The following is an 11721-nucleotide window of genomic DNA, read 5'->3' as shown; positions in this document are numbered from 1 at the left end:
GGGGAGGGGAGGGGAGGGGAGGGGAGGGGGGTGGTGGCGGCTCTGGGGGGCTGGGGTGGTTGAGGGGGGTGGTGGGGAGGCTGCTGGTGGGGTGTTGCTGGTGGTTCTGTAGCGCTGGGGTGGCTGAGGGGTGTTGGGGAGGCCAGTGGTGGGGTGGTGGGGGGTTGTTACCGGTGCCTCTGTGGTGCTGGAGTGGCTGAGGGGGTGTTGGTAGTGCCTGGGGTGTCACCGGTGCCTCCGCTGTGCCGGGGTGGCTGAGGGGTGTTGGGGAGGCCAGTGGTGGGGTGTTGCTGGTGGTTCTGTGGTGCTGGAGTGGCTGAGAGGGTGTTGGGGTGGCTGGTGGTGGGGTGTCACGGGTGCCTCTGCCGTGCTGGTGTGGCTGAGGGGGTGTTGGTAGTGCCTGGGGTGTCACCGGTGCCTCCGCTGTGCCGGGGTGGCTGAGGGGGTGGTGGTGGCTCTGTGGTGCCGGGGTGGCTGAGGGGTGTTGGGGAGACCAGTGGTGGGGTGTTGCCGGTGGTACTGTGGTGCTGGGGTGGCTGAGAGGGTGTTGGGGTGGCCAGTGATGGGGTGGTGGTGGTGGTGTCACCAGTGCCTCCGCTGTGCCGGGGTGGCTGAGGGGTGTTGGTAGTGCCTGGGGTGTCACTGGTGCCTCCGCTGTGCTGGGGTGGCTGAGGGGGTGGTGGTGGCTCTGTGGTGCTGGGGTGGCTGGGGGGTGTTGGGGGTGGGGAGGGGGTTCCTTGCCGGGTGTCTTCCCCGGGCAGCCGGTGGTTGCGCGGTGCAGGCTCTGCCCAGGGCCCCTTGGCACGTGGCGGTGGCCTGTGCTGGTGCCGGTGCTGTGCCAGGGCCAGGCCGGTGCCGTGCCGGTACCATACCAGTGCCAGGCTGGTGCTGTGCTGGTACTGTGCTGGTGCCCATGCTGGTGCTGCCTGTGCCAGTGCCACACTGGTACCCATGCTGATGCCAGTGCCATGCCAGTGCCTTACCAGTGCTGTGTCTGTGCCATGCCAGTGCCCGTGCTGGTGCCATGCTGGTGCTGTGCCAGTGCCATGCTGGTACTGTGCTGGTGCCATGCTGGTGCCATGCCAATGCCCGTGCCAGTGCCTGTGCCAGTGCCAATGCCAGTGTCATGCTGGTGCTGTGCTAGTGCTGTGCCAGTGCCCATGCCAGTGCCATGATGGGGCTGTGCTGGTGCCTGTGCCTTTGCCCATGCTGGTGCCCCTGCCTGTGCCCTTGCCTGTGCCATGCCAGTGCCATGCCTGTGCCATGCCAGTGCTCGTGCCAGTGCCTTGCCAGTGCTGTGCCAGTGCCGTGCCAGTGCCCAAGCCGTTGCCCATGACAGTGCTCATGCCCGTGCCATGTCGGTGCTGTGCCAGTGGCCTTGATGGTGCCATGCTGGTGCCGTGCTGGTGCCCATGCCAGTGGCGATGGCGATGCCAATGCCAGTGCTCATGCCAGTGCCCACAAAGGTGCCATGCTGGTGCCATGCTGATGCCTGTGCCAGTGCCCATACTGGTGCTGTGCCAGGACCGTGCCAGTGCCATGATGGGGCTGCACTGGTGCCTGTGCCTTTGCCCATGCCGGTGCCGTGCCAATGCCCATGCTGGTGCCATGCTGGTGCAATGCCAATGCCAGTGCCATGGCAGTGCCCATGCCTGTGCCATGCTGGTGCTGTGCCAGTGCTGTGCTGGTGCCCATGCCAGTGCCATGCTGGTGGCATGCCGGTGCCGGTGCTATGCCTGTGCCATGCTGATACCTGTGCCAGTGCCATGCCAGTGCCATGCTGGTGCCAGTGCTGTGCCTGTGCCATGCTGATGCCGGTGCCCATGGCAGTGCTGTGGTGGTGCCATGCCAGTGCCCATGCTAATGCTGTGCCGGTGCCCATGCCGGTGCCCATACCAGTGCCAATGCCATGGCAGTGCCAATGCCCGTGTTGGTGCCGTGCCGGTTCCCATGCTAGTGCCAATGCCACGCCAGTGCCCATGCCAATGCCTGTGCTGGTGCCCATGCTAGTGCCATGCAAGTGGCAGTGCCATGCCAGGGCCCATGCCAGTGGCCATGCCAGTGCCGTGCTGGTGCCAATGCCAGTGCCCATGCCAGTGCCCATGCCAGTGGCTGTGCTGGTGCCAGTGCCATGACAGTGCCCATGCCAATGCACGTGCCGGTGCCCGTACCAGTGCCAATGCCATGCCAGTGCCCATGACAGTGGCTGTGCCGGTGCTGTGCCGGTGCCCATGCCAATGCCATGCCAGTGCCCATGCCAGTGCCAGTGCCCATGCCAGTGGCTGTGCTGGTGCCAGTGCCCATGCCAGTGCCCATGCCAGTGCCCATGCCAATGCCATGCCAGTGCCATGCCGGTGCCATGCCGGTGCCATGCCAGTGCCAGTGCCAGTGCCCATGCCAGTGCCATGCCAGTGCCCATGCCAGTGCCATGCCAGTGCCAGCATCCCTCATCCCCATGTCCCCACAGGCTGGAGCCCCACTCCCCCCCGGCGCCCAGACGTGGAGGGGATGAGCCACCACCTGGACACGCTGCAGCTCGGCGACCCGAGCGCCCACCCACCCCCCAGCACCCCCAGCCTGCCTCACCCACACCGGTACGTACCCCCCACCCCACCACCCCAAAATCCCCACCCCAGCCCCCTTCCCCAGCCCTAACCCCCCCCCCCTGTGCCCCCCCTGTGCCCCCCAGCCCGGCTGGTCCTGCCCCACCTGCACCTTCATCAACAAGCCGACGCGGCCGGGCTGCGAGATGTGCAGCGCCGCGCGGCCCGACGACTACGTGGTGCCCGGCGGCCACCAGCCCGACGAGACCGAGCGCTGGAGGATGCGCCAGGAGCAGGAGGGCATCCGGCAGTACCAGCAGGTACGGGGGGGTTGGGGGGGTTTGGGGGGGCTTGGGGAGGGGGCTCCCTGCGCACCAAGAGCTCCAGGACCCGGCCAGGGGGTTGGGGCACCAGCAGAGTGCGGGTGTCGTGTGCTGGGACTGGGAGATGGGCTGGGGTGGGTGGCACTGGAGGGGCTGGATGGCACTGGGAGGGTTTGGGGGGGTTTGGGGAGGGGGCTTCTTGTGTCCCAAAAGCTCCAGGACCCGGCTGGGGGGTTGGGCATCGTGTGCTGGGCCTGGGAGATGGGCTGGGGTGGGTGGTACTGGGGGGATGGGGGGGGCTGGATGGCACTGGGGGGGTTTGGGGGGGCTTGGGGAGGGGGCTCCTTGCGCCCCAAAAGCTCCAGGACCCGGCTGGGGGGTTGAGCATCATGTGCTGGGCCTGGGAGATGGGCTGGGGTGGGTGGGGTGGGTGGCACTGGGGGGCTTTGGTGGCACTGGGGGGGTTTCAGGGGGTTGGATGGCACTGGGGGGGTTTGGGGGGGCTTTGGGGAGGGGTCTCCTTGCGCCCCAAAAGCTCCAGGACCCGGCTGGGGGGTTGGGGTGCTGGTGCGGTGCAGGTGTCGTGTGCTGGGCCAGGGAGATGGGCTGGGGTGGGTGGCACTGGGGGGGCTGGATGGCACTGGGGGGGCTTGGGGAGGGGGCTCCTTGCGCACCAAAAGCTCCAGGACCCGGCCGGGGGGTTGAGCATCGTGTGCTGGGCCTGGGAGATGGGGTGGGGTGGGTGGGGTGGGTGGCACTGGGGGGCTTTGGTGGCACTGGGGGGGTTTGAGGGGGTTGGATGGCTCTGGGGGGGTTTGGGGGGGTTTGGGGAGGGGGCTCCATGCACCCCAAAAGACCCAGGACCCGGCTGGGGTGTTGGGCATCGTGTGCTGGGCCTGGGAGATGGGCTGGGGTGGGTGGCACTGGGGGGGCTGGATGGCACTGGGAGGGTCTGGGGGGGCTTGGGGAGGGGGCTCCCTGCGCCCCAAAAGCTCCAGGACCCGGCTGGGGGGTTGGGCATTGTGTGCTGGGCCTGGGAGATGGGGTGGGGTGGGTGGGGTGGGTGGCACTGGGGGCTTTGGTGGCACTGGGGGAGTTTGAGGGGGTTGGATGGCATTGAGAAGGGGCTGGATGGCTCTGGGGGGGTTGGGGGGCTTTGGGGAGGGGGCTCCCTGCGCACCAAGAGCTCCAGGACCCGGCTGAGGGGTTGGGCATCGTGTGCTGGGCCTGGGAGATGGGGTGGGTGGGTGGGGTGGGTGGCACTGGGGGGCTTTGGTGGCACTGGGGGGTTTGAGGGGATTGGATGGCTCTGGGGGGGTTTGGGGGGGCTTGGGGAGGGGGCTCCCTGCGCACCAAGAGCTCCAGGACCCGGCCAGGGGGTTGGGCATCGTGTGCTGGGCCTGGGAGATGGGGTGGGTGGGGTGGTACTGGGGGGGCTGGGTGGCACTGGGGTGGTTTGGGTGGGGTGGGTGGCACTGGGGGGGTATTGGGGGGCTTTGGGGAGGGGGCTCCTTGCGCACCAAGAGCTCCAGGACCCGGCTGAGGGGTTGGGCATCGTGTGCTGGGCCTGGGAGATGGGCTGGGGTGGGTGGGGTGGGTGGCACTGGGGGTTTGAGGCGGTTGGATGGCACTGGGGGGGGTTGGGGGGGCTTGGGGAGGGGGCTCCTTGCGCACCAAGAGCTCCAGGACCCGGCCAGGGGGTTGGGCATCGTGTGCTGGGCCTGGGAGATGGGCTGGGGTGGGTGGCACTGGGGGGGATGGATGGCACCGGGGGGGCTTGAGGGGGTTGGATGGCACTGGGGGGATTGGGGGACTTGGGGAGGGGGCTCCCTGCGCACCAAGAGCTCCAGGACCCAGCTGAGGGGTTGGGCATTGTGTGCTGGGCCTGGGAGATGGGCTGGGGTGGGTGGGGTGGGTGGCACTGGGGGGGTTTGAGGCGGTTGGATGGCACTGGGGGGGGTTGGGGGGGCTTTGGGGAGGGGGCTCCCTGCGCACCCAGAGCTCCAGGACCCGGCTGAGGGGTTGGGCATCGTGTGCTGGGCCTGGGAGATGGGCTGGGGTGGGTGGTACTGGGGGGGCTGGGTGGCACTGGGGTGGTTTGGGTGGGGTGGGTGGCACTGAGGGGGTTTAGGGGGGTTTTGGGGAGGGGGCTCCTTGCGCCCCAAAAGCCCCAGGACCCGGCTGAGGGGTTGAGCATCGTGTGCTGGGCCTGGGAGATGGGGTGGGTGGGTGGGGTAGGTGACACTGGGGGGGTTTGAGGGGGTTGGATGGCACTGGGGGGGTTTGGGGGACTTGGGGAGGGGGCTCCTTGCGCCCCAAAAGCTCCAGGACCCGGACGGGGGTTGAGCATCGTGTGCTGGGCCTGGGAGATGGGCTGGGGTGGGTGGCACTGGAGGGGCTGGATGGCACAGGAGGGGTTTGGGTGGCACTGGGGGGGAGTTGAGGGGGTTGGATGGCACTGGGGGGGGTTGGGGGGGCTTTGGGGAGGGGGCTCCTTGCGCCCCAAAAGCTCCAGGACCCGGCTGGGGGGTTGAGCATCCTGTGCTGCTGCTGGGAGATGGGGTGGGGTGGGTGGCATTGGGGGGGATGGGGGAGCATGGTTGGCACTGGGGGCGCTGGATGGCACTGGGGAGGTTTGGGGGGGGCTTTGGGGAGGGGGCTCCCTGCGCACCCAGAGCTCCAGGACCCGGCCAGGGGGTTGGGCATCGTGTGCTGGGCCTGGGAGATGGGGAGGGGTGGGTGGCACTGGGGGGCTTGAGGGGGTTGGATGAAATTGAGGAGGGGCTGGATGGCACTGGGGGGGTGGGGGGGTTTGGGGAGGGGGCTCCCTGCGCCCCAAAAGCTCCAGGACCCGGCTGGGGGGTTGAGCATCATGTGCTGGGCCTGGGAGATGGGCTGGGGTGGGTGGCACTGGGGGGGATGGATGGCACAGGAGGGGTTTGGGTGGGATTGGGGGGGTTTGAGGGGGCTGGATGGCACTGGGGGGGCTGGATGGCACTGGGGGGGTGGGGGGGTTTGGGGAGGGGGCTCCCTGCGCCCCAAAAGCTCCTGGACCCGCCCAGAATCCATTCCCTGGTGATGCAGGGGGGGGTCTCTCATGGGACCCCCCCACCCCGGGGCTGTGGCTGTGTTGGGGGTTGGGGGGGCACCCCGGGGGGGCACCCCGGCACTGGGGGTACTCGGAGGGGGATTGGGGGGGGTTCCACCTCCGCCACTGGCTGAACTGGGGGGGCTCCCATGGGAACCCCCACCCCAGGGCTGCAGGAGTTTGGGGGGCACCCTGGCATCGTGGGACTCAGTGGGGGAATTTAGGGGGGGGTCTTGGCTCTGCCACTCACCAAACTGGGGGGGTTCCCATGGGAACCCCCACCCCAGGGCTGCGGCTGTATTGGGTGGGGGGGGGCACCCTGGCACCGTGGGACTCAGGGGGGATTTGGGGGGGGATCCCAGCTCTGGCACTGACTGAACTGGGGGGGCTCCCATGGGAACCACCACCCCAGGGCTGCAGGGGGTTGGGGGGGTACCCCAGGGGAGGCACCCCAGCGCCCCAGCACTGTGGGAACTCGGGGGGGATTAGGGGGGGTCCCAGTTCCACCACTCACCAAACTGGGGGGGGGGCCCATGGGAACCCCCACCCCAGGGCTGCAGCTGCAGGGGTCAGGCAGGGGGGGCACTGTGGGGACTCGGGGGGGCATTGGGGGGGTCCTACTGACCAAACCAGGGGGGTCCTATGGGAACCCCCACCCCAGGGCTGTGGCTGTATTGGGTGGGGCACCCCAGTCACTGAGGGACTTGGGGGGGATTGAGGGGGGGGCTCGGCTCTGCCACTCACCAAACTGGGGGGGCTCCCATGGGAACCCCCACCCCAGGGCTGCAGGAGTTTGGGGGGTCACCCAGGGGGGGCACCCCGTCACTGTGGGGACTCAGGGGGGAATTTGAGGGGGGGTCCCAGCTCTGGCACTGGCTGAACTGGGGGGCTCCCATGGGAACCCCCACCCCAGGGCTGCAGCTGCAGGGGTCTGGCGGGGGGGGCACTGTGGGGACTCAGGGGGGCATTGGGGGGGGGTCCTACTGACCAAACCAGGGGGGTCCTATGGGAACCCCCACCCCAGGGCTGCAGCTGTATTGGGGGGGGGCACCCTGGCATCGTGGGACTCAGTGGGGGAATTTGGGGGGGGGTCTCAGCTCCGCCACTCACCAAACTGGGGGGGCTCCCATGGGAACCCCCAGCCCAGGGCTGCAGGGGGTTGGGGGGTACCCCAGGGGGGGCACCCCAGCACTGTGGGGACTCGGGGGGGAATTTGGGGGGGGGTCCCAGCTCTGCCACTGCCTGAACTGGGGGGGCTCCCATGGGAACCCCCACCCCAGGGCTGCGGCTGTATTGTGGGGGGGGCACCCTGGGGCTGTATTGGGGGGGAATGAGGGGGGGGTCTCGGCTCTGCCACTCACCAAACTGGGGGGCTCCCATGGGAACCCCCACCCCAGGGCTGCAGCTGTATTGGGGGGGGGTTCCCCCAGCACTGTGGGGACTCAGGGGGGAATTTAAGGGGGGTCCCAGCTCTGCCACTGCCTGAACTGGGGGGTCCTATGGGAACCCCCACCCCAGGGCTGCAAGGTGTTGGGAGACACCCTGGGGGGTCCCCCCAGCACTGTGGGGACTCGGGGGGGAATTTGAGGGGGGGTCCCAGCTCTGCCACTCACCAAACCGGGGGGGTTCCCATGGGAACCCCCACCCCAGGGCTGCATCTGCAGGGGGTCAGGCAGGGTGGGGACACCCCGGGGGTGTTGGGGGGGGGGGGTACCCCAGCCCCGTGGGGACTCTGGGGGGGTGGGGGGGGGGTCGAGGGGGGGGTCCCACTGACCAGAACCTTCTCTTCTCTTTCCCCCGGTGCCGCCACCCCCCCGCCGGGCGCAGGGACGGAGAGAGGACGGCTCAGCAGCACCCCACGCCCCCCAGGGGTCCCTGGATGACTTCATCCACCTGTCCTCCGAATTCTGCTAGCCCCCCCCTCCCCGGGACCTGCCCACACCCCCCAGACCCCCCCCAGTGCCCCCCAAACCCACCCCCCACCCCCCCCAACTTTGCCCAGGCCCCAGTTGGCGCCGGAGCGTTCGGTGGGCGAAGAGCTGCTGGGGTGGGGGGTCTGGGGTCCGTCCTGAGCTGCTGGGGGGGTCTGGGGTCGACCCCGAGCTGCTGGAGGGGGGGGCACGGGCTGGGGTGGGACACTCGGGGGGCTCAGGGACCCCTGGGGTGCTGGGGGGGGGCAGCGCAGAGCTCGGGGTCCTTCGCCGTCAGTGAGCGCGGCGGCGGCACCGCTGTGCCAATGGGGTGGGGGGGGGGGGCACATCCAGCCCCCTCCCCCCCTCCTCGAGAGGGTCTGGGGTCAGCGCTCGCTGGGTGGGGTCCCAGCTGAGCCCCCCGACCCCCCCAAGACCCCCGTGGGGAGGGGGTGAGGAGCGGGGGCGTCCCGCAGCCGCGGAGCTTCGGTGAAGCGCCGGCGCGGCCGCGGTTGGTGCCGTTGGCTTCTGGGGCTGGGGGGTGCATGGGGGGAGCTGGGGGGGGGCTCAGCCTTGCTCCGTCGTGGGGAGGGGGCTGGCATCATGGCAGCGACCCCCCCAGAGCACCCATGGGGGTCGGGAGGGGTGCTGGGGGCCGGGGCCCCCCCGGCACCACCGCGGCGGCGCCGTGTTGCGCTCAGGGCTGGAGCCGTGTGGCCCAGGGGTGGGGGGCGAGGTTGGGACCCCCCCAGGTCTGTTGGGACCCTCCCCCGGGTCTGGCTGGGGCACCCCCGTGGTGTGGGGGGGGTCCCTGGGGCGTTGGGGGGGGTCCTGCCCTCATTAAAGCCTTAACCCACCAGCGCGGCTCCGGCGTCGTCTTGTGCCGGCGGCTCCCGGCGTTGGGGGGTGTGGGGGGGGGTTGGGGGCTGCTGGGGGCTGCTGGGGTGAGGAGGGGGCTGCTGGGGGCTGCTGGGGTGAGGAGGGGGCTGTGCCCCCCACCCTGGTGTTGTTTGGGGAGGGGCTGGGCTGATGCCGGCACCGCCAGCGCCGTGACAAGCGCCGCCGTCGCTGGGGTCAGGGCTGGGGGGGGCTCCTGGGGGGTCTTAGGGGGTCCTGGGGGGGTCTTTGGGGGCTCTTGGGGAGCCAGGGGGGTCTTGGGGGGCTCCTGGGGGCTCTTGGGGGGTCTTGGGAGGCTCCTGGGGGCTCTTGGGGGGTCTTGGGGGACTCCTGTGCGGCTCTTGGGGGGGCTTCTGGGGGGTCTGGGGGTGCTCTTGGGGTTCCTGGAGGGGCTCTGGGGGGGCTTTTGGGGGGTCTGAGGGGTCTTGGGCAGCTCTTGGAGGGTCTGAGGGGGCTCTTGGGGGGCTCTTGGGAGGCTCTTGGGGTTCCTAGGGGGCTCAGGGGGGGCTCCTGAGGGGCTTCTGGGGAGTCTTGGGGGGCTCCTGGGGGGTCTTGAGGGGCTCCTGGGGGGGGCTCTTGGGGGGCCTTCAGGGGGGTTCCTGGAGGGGGTCTTGGGGGGCTCTTGAGGGTCTCTTGGGGTTCCTGGGGGTCTCTGGAGGGGCTCTTGGAGGGTCTTGGGCAGCTCCTGGAGGGTCTTGAGGAGCTCCTGGGGCACCAGGGGTGTCTTGGGGGGCTCCTGGGGGCTCTTGGGGGGTCTTGGGTGGCTCTTGGGGGGTCTGGGGGGGCTCTTGGGGTTCCTGGGGGGCTTCTGGGGGATCTTGGGGGCTCCTGGGGGGGGTCTTGGTTGGTCTTGGGGCGCCAGGGGTGTCTTGGGGGGCTCCTGGAGGCTCTTGGGGGGTCTTGGGTGGCTCTTGGGGGGTCTGGGGGGGCTCTTGGGGGGCTCTTGCGGTTCCTGGGGGGCTTCTGGGGGATCTTGGGGGGGTCTTGGTTGGTCTTGGGGCGCCAGGGGTGTCTTGGGGGGCTCCTGGAGGCTCTTGGGGGGCCTGGGGGAGCTCTTGGGGGGCTCTTGGGGTTCCTGGGGGGCTTCTGAGGGATCTTGGGGGGCTCCTGGGGGATCTTGGGGTTTCCTGGGGGGTCTTGGGGTGGTCTTGAGGGTTCCTGGGGTGTCTTGGGGGGCTCTAGGGGGGCTCTTTGGGGGGTCTTGGGGGCCTCCTGCGGGGGTTTTCCTGAGGGGGTCTGCTCTCCCAGAGGGGTCTACTATCATGGGGAGGGGGGGTCTCCCCTCATGGTGGGGGAGCTCTGCTCCCCCAGGGGGTCCCCTCTCCCGGTGGGGGGGGGGCTCTGCTCTCATGGGGGGGGATCTGCTCTCATGGGGGGGGCTCTGCTCTCACGGGGGGGGGCTCTGCTCTCATGGGGGGGGGTCTGCTGTCCCAGGGGTCTACTCTCCCAGGAGGGAGTCCAGTCTCATGGGGGGGGGGGGTCTCTACTCTCATGGGGGGGTGGTCTACGTCCCCAGGCTCTGCTCTCATGGGGGGGCTCTGCTCTCCCAGAGGGGTCTACTATCATGGGGGGGCTCTGCTCTCCTGGGGGGCTCTGCTCTCATTGAGGGGGGGGTCCCCTCTTCCAGGGGTCTGCTCTCATGGGGGGGCCTCTGCTCCCCCAAGGGTCCTCTCTCATGGGGGGGGCTCTGCTCTCCTGGGGGGCTCTGCTCTCATGGGGGGGGCTCTGCTCTCCTGGGGGGCTCTGCTCTCATGGGGGGGGCTCTGCTCTCCTGGGGGGGCTCTACTCTCATGGGGGGGGCTCTGCTCTCCTGGGGGGCTCTGCTCTCATGGGGGGGGCTCTGCTCTCCTGGGGGGGCTCTACTCTCATGGGGGGGGCTCTGCTCTCCTGGGGGGCTCTGCTCTCATGGGGGGGGCTCTGCTCTCATGGGGGGGCTCTACTCTCATGGGGGGGGCTCTGCTCTCATGGGGGGGGCTCTGCTCTCCTGGGGGGGCTCTACTCTCATGGGGGGGGCTCTGCTCTCATGGGGGGGGCTCTGCTCTCCTGGGGGGGGCTCTGCTCTCATGGGGGGGGCTCTGCTCTCATGGGGGGGCTCTGCTCTCATGGGGGGGGCTCTGCTCACATGGGGGGGCTCTGCTCTCATGGGGGGGGCTCTGCTCACATGGGGGGGCTCTGCTCTCATGGGGGGGGGTGCTCTACTCTCATGGGGGGGGCTCTGCTCTCCTGGGGGGCTCTGCTCTCCTGGGGGGCTCTACTCTCATGGGGGGGGCTCTGCTCTCCTGGGGGGGCTCTACTCTCATGGGGGGGGCTCTGCTCTCCTGGGGGGGCTCTGCTCTCATGGGGGGGGCTCTGCTCTCATGGGGGGTGCTCTGCTCTCCTGGGGGGGCTCTGCTCTCATGGGGGGGGCTCTGCTCTCCTGGGGGGCTCTGCTCACATGGGGGGGCTCTGCTCTCCTGGGGGGGCTCTGCTCACATGGGGGGGCTCTGCTCTCCTGGGGGGGGCTCTGCTCTCCTGGGGGGGCTCTGCTCTCCTGGGGGGGGCTCTGCTCTCATGGGGGGGGCTCTGCTCTCCTGGGGGGCTCTGCTCTCATGGGGGGGGCTCTGCTCACATGGGGGGGCTCTGCTCTCCTGGGGGGGGCTCTGCTCTCCTGGGGGGCTCTGCTCTCCTGGGGGGGGCTCTGCTCTCATGGGGGGGGCTCTGCTCTCCTGGGGGGCTCTGCTCTCATGGGGGGGGCTCTGCTCACATGGGGGGGCTCTACTCTCATGGGGGGGGCTCTGCTCTCCTGGGGGGGCTCTACTCTCATGGGGGGGGCTCTGCTCTCCTGGGGGGGGGCTCTGCTCTCCTGGGGGGCTCTGCTCTCCTGGGGGGGCTCTACTCTCATGGGGGGGGCTCTGCTCTCCTGGGGGGGCTCTGCTCTCATGGGGGGGGCTCTGCTCACATGGGGGGGCTCTGCTCTCCTG

General features: G+C 69.8%; 1 protein-coding gene across 1 annotated transcript in view; it reads left to right on the top strand.

Annotated features, from left to right (window-relative positions):
* Nucleotides 1-2467: 2467 nt before the first annotated feature.
* Nucleotides 2468-11721, top strand: part of RBCK1 (RANBP2-type and C3HC4-type zinc finger containing 1) — a gene marked incomplete at its 5' end in the record, with an annotated part of 17120 nt that continues 7866 nt past the window's right edge. Inside the window, 2 exons of the mRNA XM_084280773.1 lie at nucleotides 2468-2594; nucleotides 2690-2863. Coding sequence (XP_084136899.1) covers nucleotides 2468-2594; nucleotides 2690-2863 — 301 coding nt within the window. The remainder of the gene's footprint in view (nucleotides 2595-2689; nucleotides 2864-11721) is intronic.

Source organism: Gallinula chloropus, assembly GCF_964237585.1.
Source record: "Gallinula chloropus genome assembly, contig: HAP1_SCAFFOLD_636, whole genome shotgun sequence".
Lineage (NCBI taxonomy): Eukaryota > Metazoa > Chordata > Aves > Gruiformes > Rallidae > Gallinula > Gallinula chloropus.
The sequence above is the reverse complement of the archived record's forward strand: the minus strand, read 5'-3'. Positions and strand labels throughout refer to the sequence as shown.